Source organism: Oncorhynchus mykiss, chromosome 16 (genome assembly GCF_057628025.1).
Source record: "Oncorhynchus mykiss isolate SJ-2025 chromosome 16, ASM5762802v1, whole genome shotgun sequence".
Taxonomy (NCBI): Eukaryota; Metazoa; Chordata; class Actinopteri; order Salmoniformes; family Salmonidae; genus Oncorhynchus; species Oncorhynchus mykiss.
The window spans coordinates 59,658,250-59,682,411 of NC_143037.1; the positions used below are offsets into that span (position 1 = coordinate 59,658,250).

At 40.4% G+C, this 24,162-nt stretch overlaps 1 protein-coding gene across 1 annotated transcript; it reads right to left on the minus strand.

Annotated features, from left to right (window-relative positions):
• Nucleotides 1-1,825: 1,825 nt before the first annotated feature.
• LOC110492388 (TLD domain-containing protein 2-like) lies at nt 1,826-23,939 on the minus strand. Its single transcript, XM_021566657.3, has 6 exons — nt 23,688-23,939; nt 20,734-20,955; nt 3,870-4,028; nt 3,663-3,758; nt 3,439-3,512; nt 1,826-2,774 (listed from the first exon to the last, which is right to left on the minus strand). Exons 1-6 carry the CDS (start codon nt 23,766-23,768, stop codon nt 2,639-2,641), a joined length of 768 nt encoding a protein of 255 aa, XP_021422332.1. The 5' UTR covers nt 23,769-23,939; the 3' UTR covers nt 1,826-2,638.
• Nucleotides 23,940-24,162: the final 223 nt, after the last annotated feature.

Consider the following 24,162-nt stretch of genomic DNA (forward strand, 5'->3'; position numbering starts at 1 on the left):
TTGATTAGATAAGTATTCAAAGCCCCTGAGTCAATACATGTTAGAACCACCTTTGGCAGCGATTACAGCTGTGAGTCTCTGGGTAAGTCTAAGAGCTTTCCACACATGGATTGTGCAACATTTGCCCATTATTCTTTTCCAAATTCTTCAAGCCCTGGTTGTTGATCAATGCTAGACATCCATTTTCAGGTCTTGCCATAGTTTTTACTTAAATCTGCTTCAGCCACTCAGGAACATTCACTGTTTTCTTGGTAAGCAACTCCAGTGTAGATTTGGCCTTGTGTTTTAGGTTATTGTCCTGCTTAAAAGGTGACTTAATCTCCTAGTGTCTGGTGGAAAGCAGACTGAACCAGGTTTTCCTCTAGGATTTTGCCTGTGCTTGGCTCCATTCTGTTTATTTATCATGAAAAGCTCCCCAGTCCTCAATGATTACAATCATACCCATAACATGATGCAGCCACCACTATGCTTGAAAATATAGAGACTGGTACTCAGTATTGTGTTGCATTGGATTTCTCCAAACATAACACCTTGTATTCATGGAAAAAAGTGAATTGCTTGTGAGAGCAATTACAAGATTGTTATAATACTTTTATTCCATCAAATGGTTGTTTTATGCAACAGAAGAGGGTTCTTATAACTATATTGTGTCTGTGTGAACTGAAAGTGGGCCTCTGGGAGATTTAACACTGACAGGAGATTTACGATGTCTTTGGGTAATACACATTCCAGAGAATGAGTTAATGTTTCTGTTTTATAAGGTATCAGAGAGAGATGACTCCAGGGCCAGAACCTGGTTTATACACAATGAGAACAGTTTTTACAGCAGATATTGTCTGCTGTGAATTATAAGTATCTTTCATTCAAATCTTAACCCTGGGACCCATTCCATACATATGTTGTTTGTCAAGTAGACTGAAGGGGATGTATCTTGGCTATAAAAGACCTTTGTACATTTGTCTCAGGGCTCTCAACATATCATCTGAGGGTGATTCGTCGTCCAGCCATCATTATCGTAGAGCTCTCAATAGATTCACTTTATATGTGTTTAGTATTGACCTGCTCCCTTATTAATAAGTTAATAAATATTTAGTTTAAGTATAACTGACTTGTGTGATAAGTTTGTCTCCTCATTTGATAAAGAAATTAACCACCACATGCTTTTCCACAATTTTTGCGGTATTAATTTAGTGCCTTGTTGCAAACATACATGTTTTGGAATATTTTTATTCTGTACACGCTTCCTTATTTTCACTCTGTCAATTAGGTTAGTATTGTGGAGTACAATGTTGTTGAACCATCCTCCATTTTCTCCTATCACAGCCATTCAACTCTGTAACTGTTTTAAAGTCACCATTGGACTCATGGTGAAATCCCTGACCGGTTTCCTTCCTCTCCGGCATCTGAGTTAGGAAGGACTGCTGTATCTTTGTGACTAGGTGTATTGATACACCATTCAGAATGTAATTAATAACTTCACCATGCTCAAAGGTAGGGGTGTCAAACTCATTCCATGGAGGGCCTAGTGTCTGCTTGTTTTTGTTTTAAATTGAAACCTAGACAAGAGAGGAGCGAAAACCCGCAGACACTCAATTCTCAGTGGAACGAGTTTGACACATGCTCAAAATATTATTCAATGTCTGTTTAAAAAAAAACAACATCTACTAATACCTGGTCTTTGTGGTTGAATCTGTTTGAAATTCACTGCTCGATTGAGGGACCTTACAGATATTTGTATAGGTGGGGTACAGAGATGAGGTAGTCATTCAAAAATGTTGTTAAACACTATTATTGCACACAGAAAGACATGCAATTTATTATGTGACTTATTAAGCACATGTTTACTCTTGAACTTATTTAGGCTTGCCATAACAAAAGGCTTGAATACTTATTGACTCAAGACATTTCAGCTTTACATTTGTAAGTAATTTGTCAAAATAAATAAAAAAACACAATTGCATTTTGACATTATGCGGTATTATATGTAGGCTGGTGACAATTTTTATTTATTTTTTTATCAATTTTAAATTCAGGCTGTAACACAACAAAATGTGGAAAAAGTCAAAGGGTGTAAATACTTTCTGAAAGTAATGTATAGAAAGAGAGCGAGAGAGCAAAACAGAGCGAGAGAGAGCCAGACAGAAAGGAGCTCTGTGACAAGGGCGCCCTCTAGAGTTGTAAATCAACGGTCACTGGGCACTTTGCCAATAAAGACAACTTCCCTAATCATGTGTTATTGATTGAGATTGACCAGTCAGCTGTGCTAATCTGACTGTCCTTTAATTGTTTAACTCCCAGCAGAATATTTCTGAAGTAATCCAAATCTCCACAGAATGATACAGACATACCAAGCAGAAAATAAGGCCAACAGAGAGGAGTGATTATTACACATGGTCTAAATCATTGAACACCAGAGGCCAGTAGTACTCTATTTCTGGTGAGTTAGGGGCCTTATTGCTGGTGAGTTAGGGGCCTTATCTGTTTGTAATGGAAAATATTGAGGTGATGGAGTTGAATCACCTTGCACAGGGAGCCATGCTTTGGATCCTCAGATGAGAGGTACAGTCTTTTTCAATTCCATCCACTGTCACAATCGTTGTATAACGTTTAAGTAAGCAGTAGCATGCAGTCCCTTGTCTCAGGAGATGGCCCAAACCTCCAGGTCGTTGATTAGGAAGTCGTCAGAGGAGGACAACACGTCATTGTCAAATGTGTCACACCTATGGCTCTGCCCACGGATCAGGCCATCGTCTAACCACAGGCCAAAGAGACCCCTGGGAGCATGATAGAGCAGGAGAAGGGGGAAGGGAGAGAAACAAAAGAGAGCATAATCCCTCAACTTTCAAGCACTCCTTTAAACCACTAGTTACTTCCATATTTTGTTGAATTATAGTTAGAGCCCTGGGTTTTGGTTAATTATGTCACATGATCAGGATTTTAACATTTCTTTTGCACCTATTCCAGAAATCAGAATTAGACCTAAAATGAAAGCAATTGTCTGAGGATGGTACTGGACCATCTGACATAAAAATAAAAGAGGACAGTTTTATGAAAAAGCTTTCATTTAAAGGTTAAAATCTAGGTCATGTGCCGCGATGAAGCAAAACACAGGGCCCTACCCACTGGGCACAGACGTCATTTCAAAGTCCAGTTTTGATTTACATGAGTTTCCAACTAATGAGACTTCAACGTGAAATCATCAACAACAGAAAAATTCACCATGTCATTGGATTTAGGTTACAAGTTGGGTGAAACAAAGACAATGTCCTTTAGTCAAAGATTTTTTTTATTCAAATCAAATCGGTTTTCCACGTTAATTCAACGTCATAACATAGATTTTTTATTGTTGAAATGACGTGGAAACAATGGCGATTCAACCAGTTTTTGCCCAGTTAGTAGTTATAGTTTATTAATGATAGAGGACCTATTTTCACTTACCCTCCTCCACCAAATGCCAGGTAGTCTGGACTTCCCTTCACAAAGAAGGAGTTACTAAACTTCCATTCATAAACCTGTAAAATAAACAATGATCATAGCTTGTTGTCAGTTGTTGTTTGGAAACAGCAACACTCATTATGCAGTAATACAGTATTGGTAATTTAGGTTAGATTGAATCCAGCCCTAAACCAGTGATACTGAGACTCGACATGGGGATATCTCACCTGGAGTTGTGGAGAGAAGGAGAAGAGGAATGTGTGTCCTGTTCCATAGTATGACAGACTGATTCGAAGAGTAGTAGGACAAAATGCACCAAACACCTAGGACAAAGAAATAGAGTTACAGAGCAAGGGATAAAAATCCCAGACAGCCTTATGGCATAGGTGGGAAAACTTGGTTTAGGCAAGTAAAAGGCCTCAGCTTTTCCTCACCTGTCCACAGTTGTCTCTGATGACAGTGAGGGTACTGGTGCTGCAGTCCATGCCCCCCATGCTCTTGTACAGAGTGCCCAGGCTGGTGCCGTGTCTCTGGGTGCTGTAAACCAGAGACCAGGGGCACTGCTCTAGCCGGGCAGGAAGATGCTCATTTAGCTGGAAACCACAGGGAATTAAACTGACATTACTATTTGTATCACTGATATTCATGTGGCAATTTATCATGACTTGTATAGGGAGCATATTTAGCACAGCAATAATTTACCACTGTATACGTGATGCATTGATTTAACGGAGAATGGTGCAACTGCAGCCTGCATTTCGGGGCGTCCTGCTGTTTCAATATGCTTGGTTTTCTAATCATGACAGATATATACAGTGCCTTGCGAAAGTATTCAGCCCCCTTGAACTTTGCGACCTTTTGCCACATTTCAGGCTTCAAACATAAAGATATAAAACTGTATTTTTTTGTGAAGAATCAACAACAAGTGGGACACAATCATGAAGTGGAACGACATTTATTGGATATTTCAAACTTTTTTAACAAATCAAAAACTGAAAAATTAGGCGTGCAAAATTATTCAGCCCCCTTAAGTTAATACTTTGTAGCGCCACCTTTTGCTGCGATTACAGCTGTAAGTCGCTTGGGGTATGTCTCTATCAGTTTTGCACATCGAGAGACTGACATTTTTTCCCATTCCTCCTTGCAAAACAGCTCGAGCTCAGTGAGGTTGGATGGAGAGCATTTGTGAACAGCAGTTTTCAGTTCTTTCCACAGATTCTCGATTGGATTCAGGTCTGGACTTTGACTTGGCCATTCTAACACCTGGATATATTTATTTTTGAACCATTCCATTGTAGATTTTGCTTTATGTTTTGGATCATTGTCTTGTTGGAAGACAAATCTCCGTCCCAGTCTCAGGTCTTTTGCAGACTCCATCAGGTTTTCTTCAAGAATTGTCCTGTATTTGGCTCCATCCATCTTCCCATCAATTTTAACCATCTTCCCTGTCCCTGCTGAAGAAAAGCAGGCCCAAACCATGATGCTGCCACCACCATGTTTGACAGTGGGGATGGTGTGTTCAGCTGTGTTGCTTTTACGCCAAACATAACGTTTTTCATTGTTGCCAAAAAGTTCAATTTTGGTTTCATCTGACCAGAGCACCTTCTTCCACATGTTTGGTGTGTCTCCCAGGTGGCTTGTGGCAAACTTTAACCAACACTTTTTATGGATATCTTTAAGAAATGGCTTTCTTCTTGCCACTCTTCCATAAAGGCCAGATTTGTGCAATATACGACTGATTGTTGTCCTATGGACAGAGTCTCCAACCTCAGCTGTAGATCTCTGCAGTTCATCCAGATCATCCATATACATTAAAACAAAAATATACACACAACATGTAAAGTGTCGGTCCCATGTGTGACGACCCTCCCACTCTGTCTGCCGTATTTTCTCTTTGTTCTTGTTTCCTTATTAGGATGCCGGTGGGCGGAGTTGGGAGGGTCGTCAGCTACATGGGAAACACCTGGGCCAGGTGTGTCCCAGGATAAATAGACCTCTTCCACATTCATGGAGGAGACTCTCTCCATGCAGACAGCTTTGTAGATTGTGTTGTGGTTCTTGGTGGCCTTTTGTTTGTTTGCTTTGGCACCTTTCAACACCCTGCATTATCACATTCATGCATGCAAAACACTCACTTACACTACTGATTACTGATTACACACACCATTGTATATTTTCCTTCGTTGCATTAGTTAATAAATATATATTTTGTTACTCCTTATCTCCACGTTGTCTCCCTTTGTTACGGGCTTTAAGCCGGTTCGTGACACATGTTTCAAGAGCTGAAATTATAGATCCCAGAACGCACAAAAACGTTATTTATCTCGAATTTTGTGCACAAATTTGCTTACATCCCAGTTAGTGAGCATTTCTCCTTTGACAATATAATCCATCCACCTGACAGGTGTGGCATATCAAGTAGCTGATTAAACAGCATGATCATTACACAGGCGCACCTTGTGCTGGGGATAATAAAAGGCCACTAAAATGTGCAGTTTTGTCACAACACACAATGCAACAGATGTCTCAAATTGAGGGAGATGCATTTGGCATGCTGACTACTGGAATGTCCACCAGAGCAGTTGTCAGAGAATTTAATGTTAATTTCTCTACCATAAGCCACCTCCAACGTCGCTTTAGAGAATTTGGCAGTACATCCAACCAGCCTCACGTGTATGGCGTGGTGTGGGTGAGCAGTACCTGATATTAATGCTGTGAACAGAGTGACCCATGGTGGTGATGGGGTTATGTTATGGGCAGGCATAAGCTACGGACAACGAACACAATTGCATTTTATCAATGGCAATTTGAATGCACAGAGATACTGTGACAAGGTATCTGTGACCAGTTATGTGAAATCCATAGATTAGGGCCTAATGAATTTTTAAATTGACTGATTTTCTTATATGAACTGTAACTCAGTAAAATCTTTGAAATTGTTGCATGACCAATCACCTGACCAATCTATGCGAAAAAAAAGCTGCACCAGGGTATTTATTGACAAGCCAGTCAGCCAATCGTTGCTCCCGTATTTTTGCCAATCACCTCGCTGGTGTGTGGTGCCCTGTCCCTGGGTGTCAGGGGCCTCTTTATCAACCTTGTTTACATTTTTCACTAAATTCTGGTTTGGTGGAGATTCTAGGATTTGTGTGCGGGTAAACAAATGATTGGAAAAATCTGTCACATGCAACATGACCCAAACACATGACTGTTTCTATCTCCTGCCTTGGTATAATAGGCTATGAGATTAAATAGGCTATGTAGCGTTACTATTTCACAACAACACTGTAGCCTACACATGATGTTAAATAATTTACCCTCTAAAAGTCTAAGCTGTTGAGAGGGGGCACAAAACTATCTTCTTACTTCCATTAGTTTGTATGGATTACCTTCAGATGAGTCCCATGACAATTGTGGGGGTCGTTGAGCAAAATGGAAAACACCATCATGGGGTCAAAATAGTTTTTTAGGCCAAACCGTTCGGACACTACAGACGTTTTTTTAGGAAGACCGATTTCTGGGATGTCTCATGGTCTGACAAACAACCGAGATAAAGACAGTTTCATGTTGGATAGTCGACGGATAGTTGCCTGAAGTTTTCTTTAAGTCCACAAACAGCAGTTAGGGACCGTCAACATAGTGACAAATCAAAATGTTAAAATTTCAATAGCTCTTTAACCATTACTCCTAAAACTTCCAAGACTTATTGTAGCTAACCCGATAGCATAGACACACATTGCACACATTTTTGTTTTGTCGATTTACATCTCGCACAATTGTTTTATTATTTATTTAAATGTTTTAATTTCAATAGCTCTTTGGTCATATCACCTACTGACTTCAAACAAGGTTCAGAATGTACATTCAGTGGCCCTACACAGTGCACACCCTTTAGTTTGTCAATTTTCATCACGCAATTTTACATGAATATTCAATGTTTTTCAATCGTTATAATTTCAATAGCTCCTTGGTCATGTGACCTACCGACCTCAAGGTTCAGAATGTCCACTACCCTCCTATATTGCACACCCTTTAGTTTGTCCATTTTCATCTCACACATTTTTACATTAAATGTGTAAACTTTCTAATTTCAATAGCTCCTTGGTCATGTGACCTGACTTCAAACAAGGTTCAGAATGTTTAGTGGATTATAGTTATTCCATTGTACTGGATCAAATACATGTTAGCATTTTACATACATTCCTAAGTGTAATAATTTTTTATGACATACTGTGAAATACTCTTGGCTGCTGACTGTCACTTTCAGACATGCGCAGAGCAGACTGAAAAGGGAAGGGTAGCTCTTGACTTGAACCACAGGGGTTCTCTGCAAAGAGAGAGTAATCCAAAAGGCACAGACACATCCCTTGACCTGTATGCATTCTCTCCTGATTGGTCTCTGTGGTGCTTAGTCACTGGGCACTCCGTTGCAGACCCCATCATAAAGTTTTTACACAGTCTGACTAAAGTGCCAGAGGTATGAGAACAGACATCCTCCTTTGTATTTGTGGAAACAAATATTTCCTAACACTTTGGATTCTATTCTTGGACAGTTAGTTAGTTATTTTTTATTAATTACTGTACATGAGTAACCTCAACCCTATGGGTCTGTGGGTGTTTGGGCCAATAAAGTGCCAACTCAATTCTACCACTGACTAGTCTCTCATGCCCATACGAACGGGGACACAGGGCAATAGTTTTTCATCTAAACCAGACCTTTTTTACTGGAGTACACTAACCCCTAAGTGGGGCTCTTTCTTGACACAAAGTAGCAGTTTACCAGATAAGAACTCAAGAAGATCAAAAAGTAGATTGTTGTAAGGGTGTATTACGTTCTGTGCTGTGGTAAAATCATAGCTGAAAAATGCCTCTATGTGTATACTGTATGTGGGAATGTCTTATGTCCGTCCTACATGTAGTGTTGGTACGTGGAATATTCCTCAACTGCATATATCATAAATTGCTATTGCAAATAGAAGTATTATGTTTAACTACGGACATTTTCAGATATTATTTTGACAAACACACTTTAACACACTTTGGTGCTTACAATTCATTCTTTATTGTCATAGACTTGGTGGGCACTGTCACCTGTGGTCTTTGTGATATGACTTTCTTTAAGCACGCACTGATGAAACTGTCACTTAATATTTTTTTCTTAAAGTCTACAAATGCTCTACATTTATTCACTCTGGGATAGGGTTTGATCCTATATGCTACTTTTATTATTGTCCTGTAAGTGGTTCAGTGCCTATAATTTAGGCTGTGTGTAGAATGGGGCATAAAGGAAATTACCTCTACTAGATTAAAGTGATAAAGAAATCACCATACAGTTTTGGTGTATCCATTTGTGTATCCATTTGCCTATAACTAATCAGAATTCCATTATGTTTACATAAAAAAGAGAATACTTCAAAATGAGAAGATCCTGCCATGGAAAAGACGACTGGGTGGACATAAAGTGGAAAGAAGGGGAAATAACTCACACCATGCAGCAGGACACCTTCAGCTGTGGGGTCTTTATAATTCAGGTTTGATAGTTATATTTTCAATAAATGAATGGTTAGCTGTTGGTTAGCTGACAATTAGGTGAGAAACCATTTTATTTTTTGGTGTAGATGGCCAAGGAAGTTGCACAGAACATCCCCAACAATATGGGGTATAGAACCTTCACAAAAACACATGGAGCAACTGCGAAAATAAATGGTGGAGGATATACCAAAAATGTCTGGTATGTAATGACATTTTTAAATTTTGTAAAATATATATATTTTTTTTACCCCTTTTCTCCCCAATTGGTAGGTGTTACAGTCTTTTCTCATCGCTGCAACTCCCATATGGACTCGGGAGGGGCAAAGGTCAAGTGCCATGCGTCCTCCGAAACACAATCCAACCAAGCCGCACTGCTTCTTGACACAACTCCCATCCAACCCAGAGGCCAGCCGCACAAATGTGTTGGAGGAAACCACCACAGGAGTCGCTAGTGAGACAAGGATATCCCTGCCGGCCAAACCCTCCCTAACTACGCTGGGCCAATTGCGCGCCACCCCATGGGCCTCTCGGTTGCAGCCAGCTGCAATAGAGCCTGGACTCAAACCCAGAATCTCTGGTGGCACATCTAGCACTGCGATGCAGTGCCTTAGACCACTGCGCCACCCAGGAGGCCCATGGTATGTAATGACATTTAATTCAAAGTAAATGTAAATTTGTTGTTGTTGTTGTTGTGTGGGACACCTATGATTTCAGAGTTCAACAAAGCCAACAACTGTTTCATGTGTGCCACTGATAAAGAACCTGGATGTGGCCCAAAGACCGACTGGGTTAGTAACTTTATTATTCGTTTTTATTTTTTTGAATTTTACCCCCTTTTCTCTCCAATTTCATGGTATCCAATTGTTAGTAGTTACTATCTTTTCTCATCACTACAACTCCCGTACAGGCTCAGGAGAGACAAAGGTTGAAAGCCATGCGTCCTCCGAAACACAACCCAACCAAGCCACACTGCTTCTTTAACACAGCGCGCATCCAACCCGGAAGCCAGCCGCACCAATGTGTCAGAGGAAACACCGTGCACCTGGTTAGCGTGCACTGCACCCGGCCAGCAACAGGAGTCGCTGGTGCGCGATGAGACAAGGATATCCCTACCGGCCAAACCCTCCCTAACCCGGACGACGCTAGGCCAATTGTGCGTCGCCCCACGGACCTCCCGGTCGCGGCCGGCTGCGACAGAGCCTGGGCGCAAACCCAGAGTCTCTGGTTGCACAGCTAGCAACTGCAATGCAGTGTCCTAGATCACTGCGCCACCCGGGAGGCCCTAGTAACTTTATTTAACATGTTTATAATCTTTTGACAACAGTGATGGCATATAAGACAAGTTATGATATAACACAATGGATGGCTAATTCATCATACTGCATTGATATTAGATATTACTTATAACGTGTTACGCTTTGTTTTGTTTTGGATTGAATGTTTTGCATGCCAACGGTGGTTCCATGTGCTGTGCCTAGGAATGAAGACAAAAGAGTTCAACAGAGTGAAGAACACAAACTGGAAGTGCTGTCTGTGTTGTTGAAAATGTATGCTATACCCCATCCACACTGAAGAGCCTCTGAAATGTAATTCAACCAGGGATAAAGAGAAAGTTAACACTGTGAAATGTTTTGTACTTATTTGAAGTAAAGTTGACATGTTGGAAAACATTAAAGGTCTACAATATCTGTTTAATTTGTCAATATTACATTTTTATTAATTGATTTTCTGGCAACCATTACTGTGGTTCATTGTTCAGTATATGTATTGACCAGCAAACCCACTGCAGCCTACCTCACTAGCTCACCCTCCATCCCTGCTTTGGACAATTAATAACATGACTCTCGTACTTTGCCCTTTTCCTTTATGGTTGATATTAACGATGAAAGGAGATATTATCTGCCTCCTATGTATACCGCTGTTAAATACTGTGGCAAAATAAAAAAAACAGGGAAAATAAGTACTTAGAACTACCAATTATTATAGATAAATATTAAAGAAAAGGGTAAACACAACCCTGGACTGAACCCCTTAATTGTCAAACTAATATTAATGTACAACAATATAGATATATGACTAGAGGTTATGCAATATGGGTGTATATCCACTGCACACTTCTTAGATGTGTAATTGACATGACCAAGGAGCTATCGAAATTTAAAACTATGAAAATGTACGTTACACTGCGTGATTTTACAGTACTCAAACACGAGTGTGCAATATATCAGGCTAGTCCGTGGACATTCTTTGTTTGAGTCCAGTAGGTCACATGATCAAGGAGCTATTGAAAATGTAAATTTTGAAAAATGAATGTAAAAACACGTGAAATGAAAATGGACAACCCAAAGGGTGTGCAATGTACAAGGGTAGTCAGTGGACATTCTTAACCTTGTTTGAGTCAAGTAGGTCACATGACCAAGGAGCTATTGAAATTTGAATGTAAAAAAAGTTTGTACTTTGTTTACACTCCCTAACTAATTAAACTAGGAATACAAAATGCTGCTCAAATTTCCTCATGTTTATTAGCTTTGGAAAGCGAATTAATGTCCGAATCGTGAAATGCAATGTTGTGCGCAATTTTTCCAACATCATGGCACTTATTTGGAGTCTGTGGATCAAGTGGTTTGAAAGCTATTGAGGTTTGAATGTGCGAATATTCGTTGAATATCCAACTTCAAACTGTCTTTACCTCGGTTGACAAACACCCCGTAGACGCAGCCAATGCACATTTTTTATTTATTTTTATGTTACTTAGATTGACGCACAGATTTTAAATAGACTACATGACTATTTACTTTCGAGCATGATTGGCTATTCAAAAAGCGATGGATAAATTGTATTTGTTGTGTAGCAGGAACAAACCAGATGTCAGAAAAGGAGACACATGCTCTGCAAATATGATTATGATTTAGGCCTATATAATAAAAGTAATATAAATATATTAGGCAATACGCCTGCAATGTAATCTTCTCACCAATGGCAAATTATCTGTTTTATCATTAGGCCTACGTTTGAATGTTTATTACCCTACCATGATTATAATTCCTGTGCATTAAACACCACAATTTCCCCCAAAATAACAGTATTTGCTTGCAATACAGTTGATCAATCACTAGAAGTTGTGCTTACGTATGGTCTGAGATTTGCGTGGAGATACACACTTTACTGTCAAATTCTAAATGGATAAATACCAACCTTTGCGGGAGAATTGGCGCACTCAAGGTTTAGAGTCTTTTTTGTGCGCATGCACCTTTGATAAATAATCCCCCTGGTTTACGGGAGTTTGGTGGTAATGCGTCATTAATAATAACATTGGTTCCAACCTCCATATAATAAAACTTTTTATTTAAGCTTTATTTTGACAGGGAAGTCATACTGAGACTAGGATCTCTTTTACAGCATAAATACATCAAACACATACAATATACAAAATTACAAAACAAAGAAATATAAACATCAACATAGAGGTCTCCAATCATGACTCTGAACTGACCAAGGGGGACCAGAACATCTAATTTCAGAGGGCTATGGAAGTTGTTCCACATAAAGGGCACAAAAAAAACTCAAATCTGCTTATTTTTTATTTAACTAGGCAAGTCAGTTAAGAACAAATTCTTATTTACAATGATGGCCTACTGCGGAACAATGTGTTAACTGCCTGTTCAGGGGCAGAATTACAGATTTTTACCTTGACAGCTCGGGGATTCAATCCAGCAACCTTTCGGTTACTGGCCAAACGCTCTAACCACTAGCCTCTAACCACAAGGCCTACCTGCCACTAGGCTACCTCTAACTCTTTGGAGACCGAAGTGGCCTCCAGTGATATCCAAGCCTGAGACCAAGTTAGGTCATTTCTAAGTCTAAATTGAATTAATGATGATAGATACATTGGAAGTTTCTGCATGAGTGCTTTGTAGATAAACACAAGAAAATGTTGCCCTCTCCTTTACTATTTTCTACATTGTAGAATAATAGTGAAGACATCAAAACTATGAAATAACACATATGGAGTCATGTAACCAAAAAAGAGTATTGTATATTTGAGATTCTTCAAAGTAGCCACACTTTGCCTCGATGACAGCTTTGCACACTCTTGGCATTCTCTCAAACAGCTTCATGAGGTAGTTACCTGGAAAGCATTTCAATTAACAGGTCTGCCTTGTTAAAAGTGAATTTGTGGAATTTCTTTCCTTCTTAATGCATTTGAGCCAGTCAGTTGTGTTTTTACAAGGTATGGGTGGTATACAGAAGATAGCCCTATTTGGTAAAATACCAAGTTCAGATTATGGCAAGAACAGCTCAAATAGCTCAAATAGATAAACTACAGTCCATCATTACTTTAAGACATGAAGGTCAATCAATATGTAACATTTCAAGAACTTTGAAAGTTTCTTCAAGTGCAGTCGCAAAAACCATCAAGCGCTATGATTAAACGGGATCTCATGAGGACCGCCACAAGAAAGGAAGACCCAGAGTTACCTATGCTGCATAGGATAACTGCACCTCAGATTGAAGCCCAAATAAATGCTTCACAGAGTTCAATTAAAAAGACACATCTCAACATCAACTGTTCAGAGGAGATTGTGAAATTGGAGTGCGCTCAATTCAAATAAACAATCGTAATATTAAACATTTATGATCATACATGTATCTTAATTCATTTAAAAGCTTAAATTCTTGTTATTCTAACTGCATTACCCGATTTACAATAGGCGTTACAGCAAAAGCATACCTTGCGATTGTTTGAGGATGGCGCCCCGCATCAACATATTTTTCAACCAGCACAGGCTTTATAAATCACAAATAGCGATTAAATAAATCACTTACTTTTGAAAATCTTCCTCTGTTTGCAATCCCAAGGGTCCCAGCTACAACATGAATGGTCGTTTTGTTAGATAAAATCCTTCTTTATATCCCAAAAAGTCAGTTTAGTTGGCGCCATCGATTTCAGTAATCCACTTGCAAACAAAGGAGTCCAAAAAGCTACCTCTAAACTTTGTTCAAACAAGTCAAACTACATTTCTATGTAATCCTCAGGTATCCTAAAATGTAAATAAACAAATGTTTCATTCGGAAAGAAGTATGTTCAATAGAAAAGTAAAATGAGTAAGGGCTCGTCCTCTTCGTCGCATGCCGACAGACTGATATTGTACCAGGACCCTTTTACAAAACCACAAAATTCTTGCTCGTTTTTGAAGAAACAAGCCTGAAACAATGAACAAAGACTGTTGACATCTAGTGGAAGCCATAGGAATTGCAATCTGGGAGCTGGAATTACATAGGACTCATAGCTTTCCATTATATGAGCCTGGGATCTCAACAAAAAATAAATCATTCTTGGTGGTTTTCTTTTGGATTTTTAGCCTGCCATATCAATTGTGTTATAGTCTCATACATTATTTTAACATTTCTACAAATCTCAACGTGTTTTCTATCCAATGCTACAAATTATATGCGTATCCTGGCTTCTGGGCCTGAGTAACAAGCAGCTTACATTGGGCATGTCAGTCAGGCGGAAATGGAGAAAAATAGACCCTATCCCTAAGAAGCTTTAGACCGGTGGAAATCTGTTGTTTGGTCTGATGAGTCCAAATTTGACATTTTTTGTTCTAAGCACCGTGTCTTTGTGAGACGCAGAGTAGGTGAACAGATGATCTCCGCATGTGTGGTTCACACTGCGAAGCATGGAGGAGGATGCGCTTTTCTGGTGACACTGTCTGTAATTTATTTAGAATTCAAGGCACACTTAACCAGCATGGCTACCATCACATTCTGCAGCGATACGCAATCCCATCTGGTGTGCGTTTAGTAGGACTATCATCTGTTTTTCAACAGGACAATGACCCAACACACCTCCAGGCTGTATAAGGGCTATTTGACCAAGAAGTATAGTGATTGAGTGCTGCATCAGATGACCTGGCCTCTACAATCACCGACCTCAACCCAATTGAGATGGTTTGGGATGAGTTGGACCTCAGAGTGAAGTAAAAGCAGCCAACAAGTGCTTAGTATATGTGGGAACTCCTTCAAGACCGTTGTAAAAGCATTCCAGGTGAAGCTGAGAGATTGCCAAGAATGTGCAAAGCTGTTATCAAGGCAAAGGGTGGCTACTTTGAAGAATCTCAAATATATTTTGATTTGTTTAACACTTTTTTGGTTACCACATGATTCCATATTTGTTATTTCACAGTTTTGATGTCTTCACGATTATTATACAATGTAGAAAATAGAAAAACATAAGGAAAAACCCTTGAATGAGTAGGTGTGTCCAAACGTTTAACTGGTAATGTGTGTGTATATATATTTGTATATTTTTTTTTACAGCATTCCCAATGTTATTTACATAGATTGTAAACTGTAGTGGGCCGAGTATCGAACCTTGGGGCACTCCTCTATGTAATACAAGGAACTCAGATTTGACCCCAGCTACCTTGAAGGCTTGAGTTGTGTCATTGAGATAATTATGAAACCATTGACAAGCATCAGTACCCAACCCTATCGAGGACAGCTTATTCAACAGAAGAATATGGTCTACACTACAGTATCAAAAGCTCTTGGTGTCAATAGCTAATAAGGCAGCAAGAACTTCTGTTTCTGTGAGTTGCCCAAAAGAAAAACCCTGACTACCATTTCCCAAGTCACGGGAGGTTGAATGATCATCCATCGAGGCAACTGGAGGCTGTACATGGGAAGAACAGTCAACTGACTGGCCAAGACCAGCATGACCACCATTACTTTCAAATAGGAAACCAGCTGAGATAAAATGCTGATTAAAAGCATCACAAATCTGAACTTTTTTTGTAACAATGCAGGAGCCTAAAACTACTTGCTTAGGCAGGGAAGTAGAGCAATTACCCCTCTTCAGTGAATTAACGGTTTTCCATTTAGAGGGATCACTAACAGTCTGTCATAGCACTAAGGAAGTAGTTGGATTTGGCCTGTTTAAACGAGGCAGTGCATCTATTTCTCAAATGCCTAAATAGCTGACAATCAGCTAACGAGTCAGCTTGTCTAATCTTGGCCCAGGCTGGATTTCTTATTAAAAAGTCTAAAGCCTTGTTCACATTGGCAGTCACTCAGAGGTGGGACCAAGTCATTGTTTTACAAGTCACAAGTAAGTCTCAAGTCTTCGCACTCAAGTCCCAAGTCAAAACAGACAAGTCTGAGTCAAGTCTCAAGTCAAGACCGTCAAGTATCAAGTCAAATCTCAAGTCTTAAACTTTGAGTTTCGAGTCCTAAACAAGTTATAATGTGCTCTTCGCCAAATGTAATACCATTACATATTTTTAACAAGAGTAATTGTTAGTATATTACATTTACGCAAATCATGAATGCTTTTAAAAATATCTATATATTTATTTCCTTCCAAATAAACGTTATATTTCCATGGAAATACCTGGGTAGCCATGAGAAAGACCCCCCCCCCCCCCATAGTGATCGACTATCAAGGATCGCTACGGGGCGCAATCGGACGATGTAGGCTTGTACACAATTGCTCAACCTTAACACACAGACACAAACACACACTCTCTCGCTCTCTGTGTGGTTACAGTAGGCTAATGTATGTCAATGGTTTTAGGAACAGCAGTAGCATCAGGCAGGATTTAGGCTACCAACTGCCTAGTCAGTTGTAGCTCAATCTTGGGTGCAATGATCACGTTCCCACACTGACTGATTGTGTGGAGGCTCATTGATTTAACGTTACGTTAGCCTACATGATACACTAGTAAAGTAATAAAATATATTGCTGTCTGCTATATTAGCCATGACCTACCGTTCTTTGTGCAGCTTCAAATGTCGAACAAAGTTGGAAATTGTTGCGCCTCCGTCTGCCATTTTCTTCCCGCATGTTTTGCAAGTTGCAATCCATTTTTTGTTGATACAGCGTCGTCTTTATATCCGAAAATAATAATTTTGGGTATCATTTTTCATCTTTCCAAGGGCTCCATCTGAATTAATCCGCCGACGTTCCTCTACACTGCCACGCACAACTTTTTCTCAGCTGGCACAATTTGATCGGCTGCTGTCCGATTCAAACTTTAATCTGTTAAATGAAGAGTTGATGCGCTGCACACTTTTTTTAATAGCACAATTTTTTATATTTGGGCTTGGGGATGGTATCAAGTCAGGTCGAGTCATAAGGCTCAAGTCGAAGTCACGTCACGATTCATTGGTCAACTCAAAGTCGAGTTGCAAGTCATCATATTTGTGACTCGAGTCTGACTCGAGTCCAAGTCATGTGACTCGAGTCCACACCTCTGCAGTGAGTACAGCCAAAAACCACATAGAATCAGATATTTTAAGCCAAATTGCAAACCACCTTTGTAGGTAGTTTGAAGTCAGATCCAAATCTGAATACTGGCCATGCAACTTGTATCTGAATGTTCAAATCTGATTTATTTGCCCTGAAGAGGTTTTTAGACTTATTTGTCATATCTTGTTGCTTGCTATCTACTCTGTTGACAGCTTGACAAGAACATGTGGTAGCTAATTAGCTTATTAATGGTTTAACTGGTGGCAGCGAAGTCAGACGCAGGAGAGCAGAACTGGTTAATAACCGGAGCAGTTTAATATATATATATATAACCACCGGCATCCAGAATAATAAAGAATGGGTACAAAACCCGTCACACACCAGACAACAATATGCACAAGCACTTACAACAAACAATACTACACAAAGACATGGGGGGAACAGAAAGATAAATACACAACACGCAATGAAGGAATGAAAACCAGGTGTGTGTGAAAACAAGACAAAACAAATGGAAAATGAAAAATGGATCGGCGATGGCTAGAAGACCGGTAACGCCGACCGCCGAACACCGCCCGAAAAGGAGAGGAACCGACTTCGGTAGAAGTCGTGACATCTGCAGCTGCCACCACGACCCCAATTTTCTGCGACTTACGTTCCATCCCTGCAGTACAGTTGATAACCATTGCTATAAATGCAAAACATCCAATCTTAGAAGGCCTAGAAGGCCAGCATCCCGGAGTCGCCTCTTCGCTGCTAAGGTTGAGATGGGTGTTTTGCGGGTACTATTTGATGAAGCTGCCTGTTGAGAACTTGTGAGGCGTCTGTTTCTCAAACTAGACACTCTTATGTACTCTTGCTCAGTTGTGCACCCCACTCCTCCTTCTATTCTGGTTAGAGCCCGTTTGCGCTGTTCTGTGAAGGGATCTTCAGTTTCTTGGCAATTTCTCACATGGAATAGCCTTCATTTCTCAGAACAAGAATAGACTGACTTGTTTCAGAAGAAAGGTATTTGTTTCTGGCCATTTTCAGCCTGTAATCAATCACACAAATGCTGGTGCTCCAGATACTCAACTAGTCTACAGAATGCCAGTTTTATAGCTTCTTTAATCAGGACCACAGTTTTCAGCTGGGCTAACAAAGTTGCAAAAGGGTTTTCTAATGATCAATTAGCCTTTTAAAATGCTAAACTTTAATTAGCTAACACAACGTGCCATTGGAACACAGGAGTGATGGTTACTGATAATGGGCCTCTGTACGCCTATGTAGATATTCCATTAAAAATCAGCCGTTTCCAGCTACAATAGTCATTTACAACATTAACAATGTCTACACTGTATTTCTGATCAATTTTATGTTATTTTCATGGACAAAAAATGTGTTTTTCTTTCAAAAACAAGTACATTTCTAAGTGACCCCAAACTTTTGAACGGTAGTGTATATCTCTTGTTGGCCTATCCCTCTGCACTGGTACAGATCTACTACTGACACCACTCCTCTCAGGAACCCTCCCCCTTGACCCATCTTCCTCTACTTTCTTCACTGCCTCAGCATATGACAACTTCTGCACTACTCTAACCCTGGAAACCTCAACCTGCCGCTCTTGCACGGGACATTTCTGATTCCCAGCCCCATGGGCATCCTTACAATTGACACATACCACTACTTTCCCCAATGCTACCTTTGCCTAATGACCTTCTGCACACTTCTCACACCTAGGAACCTCCCTCCTACACACAGCTGCCACATGCCCATAACCTGTCACAAAGTAATGTATTCGGCACAAAAGCTTGTACAGGATAACTTAAATATCCTAACATCACTTTGTCGGGCAAAGACTCAACATCAAAACTCAAAAGAACAAACAATGACACTTATGTTTCACCACTCACGCCACCCTGGGTGCGTCACACCAAACGACGACCATCACAAACACCGGAAGTCTTTCCCTTCAGTTGGTCAACTTTTACATTTACTTCTACCCTAGTAATCCCTCCTTTCAATGGCGTCCTTTTCCTGAGAGCAAAACAATTCACATTTCTTGCCCCCATTCATTTATCGCGGAACGCCTTCTCCCTCTAACCAGCAGAAACACAAACAATTATCACCAGACCACTTCTGGTTACCCTCACCGATTCCACAGCACCCAACTCTGCTTTCACCCACCCTGAAACCACAAATGGATCAGCCAAAAGGCAAGGGTCCACTTTTTTCCCAAAACTTTACTCCTACTGTCACATACTTATCTTTATCCTGACCCTCGGTGCAAGCCTCGGACTACGAGAACTTTAACACACCTACCACCTCCGATACTTTGGCCTCATTCACTTCCATTTCTCTTCCTGTCTTCAGCTCACTCTACTTACACTTTCTACCATTCTTCTTTAACAAACCATCTCCCTTTTCCCTGCCCTTTTTAACCGACTCAAGCTCACCCTCTTCCTCCCTCTCTCTTTTAGACCTCCTCTGCCTCTCTTTTTCCCTCCATTCCTTCTCCATATTCCAAGTATACGTCTCCTTATGATAATACTGTAGTTCTCCTGATATGTATCTTGTTCTTGCCTTCTCGAGGGACGCCATTTAACTGGCTGTCACAATCTCTGTACCCTCGGGATGTAGCGCTCAACAGTGCATCCCAATTATAAAGCAGCTGCTTTGTCTTGATGTCCTTCTTTATCAAAAGCTACCACACCGCTTTTCCATTTCAAACAAGTGCGCTCTTCCAATTACCATCCACCGTCTTGCTTCATCTGGTTTGGAGGAAGATGTTTAGGGGTGGGTGTGCTGTTTGTTGACTTTTTTTCTCCGCTCATACGGAGAAATTAAAGGGTATACTCATACCGAGTATTAAAGGGCCAGGCACAATTTTTTAAATTCTGAATTATTAGCACCCATACTTCTCGTGGTTATGAACAGACGTCAGTTCAACCTCTAGTTTTGATTTCCATTTGGTTGTAAGTCAACTGACCTGAATTCAACGTGAAATCAACAAAAAATGCACCATGTCATTGGATTTAGGTTAACATTTGGGTAAAACACTTTTTTTCAAATCAAATCAGTTTTGCAGTTATCACATTCAACCAGTTTTTGCCCAGTGGGTGGAAACTCGATAAAAATGAGCACTGACTGGGAAGAATTCGTTTTGAACGGTCATCTATGTCGGAATTCCAAGTCGGAAACTCGAGAAACCTATTTGTAGAGCTTTGACTTTCCAACCTAAAGATCACTGACATTATAATTTGACCTAGGTTTTTCAGTCCTCAGTTGTCTTGAACTCATCATTAGTATATAGTTTGGCATTGTTTGTAGTGTTAATATACTAACATGTAGTTGCTCAGTTGACCAAACCAATGTTGTAGCCATATTTATGTCAAGCTAAGTACTCAAGTCAAGCATTGCAGTTATCATCACCAAGCATATTTTGTTATGTGTCACTTGCATTTGGTTAACTTCTGAATTTGGCCACTAGGAAGCAGGCAAACATAACTGTCTTTGAGAGCTGGAAGTCATACCTGACATAGCTGACCAATGTGAAGGAGGCTGCTTTGGTCTGTGAGCTCAGGCTTCGTTGGGTCCTCCGAGCTGAGGTAGTCTAAATCCTGCCTGTCTGAAAGGCACCGTCTTTGTGTATGAAGACTGTCCACTTCGACAATCTCAAAATCTTTTTCCTGATTCTCTTCATCCCTACTATTGATCCGCTGGAATGAGGGTGAGGCCTGTCTGACACGGTTGACCTGTGTGACACACACACACACACACACACACACACACACACACACACACACACACACACACACACACACACACACACACACCTGGTGAGAGGAGTAGGAAGACAGCTCAGAGTTCCATCAGACATCACTCAAAGTTCCAACAATCGATTTTGCGTTGCTTTCTCTCTTCTTCTCCATCGCTGCTCCTCACTTTGGTCTCCAAGCAATTAGCCAACTAGCATTCCACTGAGTGCACAGTGCTACATGTTTCCCTCCTCTCTCTCCCTCTTTTCTTGATCAATTCCTTTATCCCTCTCTGGAAAGTGCTTGGTGGCTTTGGCTGTCCGACACCCATAACCGAAGGTGTTTTAAAACCAACACTAATACCCTTTGTTGTTCTGCAAAGGGCTGTTGTAGGGAGACAGCAATGGATTTGTGTCTGTGTGTGCATGTCTGAGTGGGGATGTGTGTCTGTGTGTGTGTGTGTGTGTGTGTGTGTGTGTGTGTGTGTGTGTGTGTGTGTGTGTGTGTGTGTGTGTGTGTGTGTGTGTGTGTGTGTGTGTGTGTGTGTGTTTGTGTGTGTGTGAGAGAGAGAAAAGGAGTTTTTACTGTGTTTGTGTGTGTGTGTACTCGTGCACGCATGCACTCTGTATATGTCTGTGGGGATGTGTGTGTGTTTGTGTGCTTCTTTACTTCACAGTCTTAAAGAACATTCATCAACCCCGAGGGTAGCCTTCTCTGTTCCCATAGTGAGAGGCTTTTTGCATCCTTCTGCTGATCTGGCAGGCTGCAGTACGCAATCACAGCTTTAGAGTGCTGAGCTTTGTGTGTGTGTTTGTGACTGTGTGTACTTTCACAGTCTATATCCATCAGGACTTCAGTGCAATGGTTTCCCTATGGATCTATAGCCAACACAAAGCCTTACAGTCAGTTAACTGGCTTATGATTGTCCATTCTTTCCTCAATAGCTTGCTCTATGGGTAATGGTCTTCTTCAGTTCTGGTGGACAAAAGCTATGTTCTGATGTTTGAAAATGTACCATAAGCACAGGGCTGGAATTATGCATTTGGGGTCCCGGGGCACCTACCTCCAGGGGGCCCCCCCAAACAGATTTTTGGGAAAATAGCTTCCTGCATTTCAACACATTTTGCCATGGGGCCGAGAGAAGGATTTGCATTTTTTAATGCTATTCTACAATTTTTTCATAAGGCTGAAAGCTCATTTTGCCGTTTAAAGCAAATTTCCTGATATTCTACACATTTTGACATAGGGATGAGAGTACATGCCTGGTATTGTTCCAAATACCAGAAAAACTTTGGTTAGTGTGCAAGCTATAATCCATAATAACTATACAGTATCAAGTGTTTAAGTGCACTGAACTCTTCTCTAACTATTCCTTTGCCTCCCAGTCCCAGCCAAAAAGAATAAATCAATGAAATGGTTTCCACACGAATGTACAGTAAACAGCTCCCTGCTGTCTTTCTGCATGCGGTGACCTGCGAATAGGGGAGCACAGACGTGCTGCCTGTGTGGCAATAAGCCACGCAGAGACTCGCTTGTCACAGTGCCAGCGACTGCGCTTGTGTAGAAACACAATATGGTCATCTTGGCTGGGCGCTCAGATAGACGGAGGTGGGGAAACAAGGAGGTGGGGAAACAACTTTGCCAGCCAAGTTGTGTCATTCTTTAAAAAACATTTTTTCGCTCTCTCTTTCTCTACTCTCAGGCCATTCTCTGCAGGGAGCCGTGTGAGGAAGGAAATAGTCTTTCTGGACTGATAGGAAGGAGTGATCAAATGCACAGTGTTCTCAAAAACAATCCAACATTGTGACATTATTGTGTTGTTTGATTTTTCAAGTTCTCAGATTGATAATGTATTTATTCCATTTCCCTTTTATATCCTACAAAGATTTTACTGTTTTATAAAGGAAACTTCTGGGAAAGATGAATCCATTAAGTAATCGTTGCATAATATATATTTTTCCCAGCAGTGTGGAATTGAAGCTGTGTCTTGTATAACAAATGGAAGCCATTATCTCTTTTACATAATAGCGACATTAATAGAACTGATAACAGCTTTATCATCACCTTGATCTGTCACCCCTCTTTTCCCTGGAATAATGGCAGCTAATAGCATCTCTTTCCACAGAAAATGTTCTGATTAATATAGAATTGACATATCTGCCAGCCCTCCATAACGAATTGACATCATTAACTATACTGGAAAGTGAGTAACTAGAGACAAACCATTCAGAACACAATATTATGTTCCCACAATATGTTCCCATCAACACTGCTCTTTTATTCTGGTAATGATACACAGTGCTATTGGCATATATTATCATACGTCATTGTAATATATTTCTACACACTAGCACTTACCCTATATCGTCTACAATGTCAAAGGACATCTTAAAAAAAATACTAAACACCAATCACTGTGTAGGGCAACTGCCGTGTTTATATATACACAGCAATGGCTTTAAGCAGTAACACACAACCACCTCTATTTCTGTTTCTCACGGAACACTGAACACACCATGGAAGTTCTTTGTTCTTACATGAACAGTAGAGGATTTTCATGTATTACATTATCACTGACCACTGCCTTCCGTTGCAAAACTTTGGTTTAAGGTCTAATGTTTATGAAGTACACTTTACTTTAAGCCTGAGTGACAGGGTTAAAGCCCCATCTAACTAATAACCAATTGGTAACTGATTATTCCAACCCTACACATACACATTGTACTCACCAAGAGGTTGTAACGCAAGGCTTTGAGTATCTCCATATTCTTCAGTGATTCTCCAATGAAAATGTCTCCCTGTATGAACATTTATTCCCTTCTCAGGTAATCAGGTAGGTAACCTAGCCTAGTGGTTAAGAGCATTGGGCCAGTAACTGAAAGGTTGCTGGTTCAAATCCCAGAGCTAAATAGGTGAAATATCTGTCAATGTGCCCTTGCTCCTCCTGTAAGTCACTCTGGAAAAGAGTGTCTGCTAAATGTAATTACACCTTCACCTGGACACACCTGTTCCCTCCCCCTCTTTTGCTCTGATGAGGGTGGTTAGAAGGTGTGGAATATTGCTAAGTGACATCTCATTTCTCAAGGTACTCAATAGGGCAACAGCAGTTTTGAATGATGGTTTGAGCACAATTGATAGTTTCCTGTATGTCATTGATATGTTTGATTGCAAGTATGTGTGCGTGCGCACATGTAAGTTTCTAGG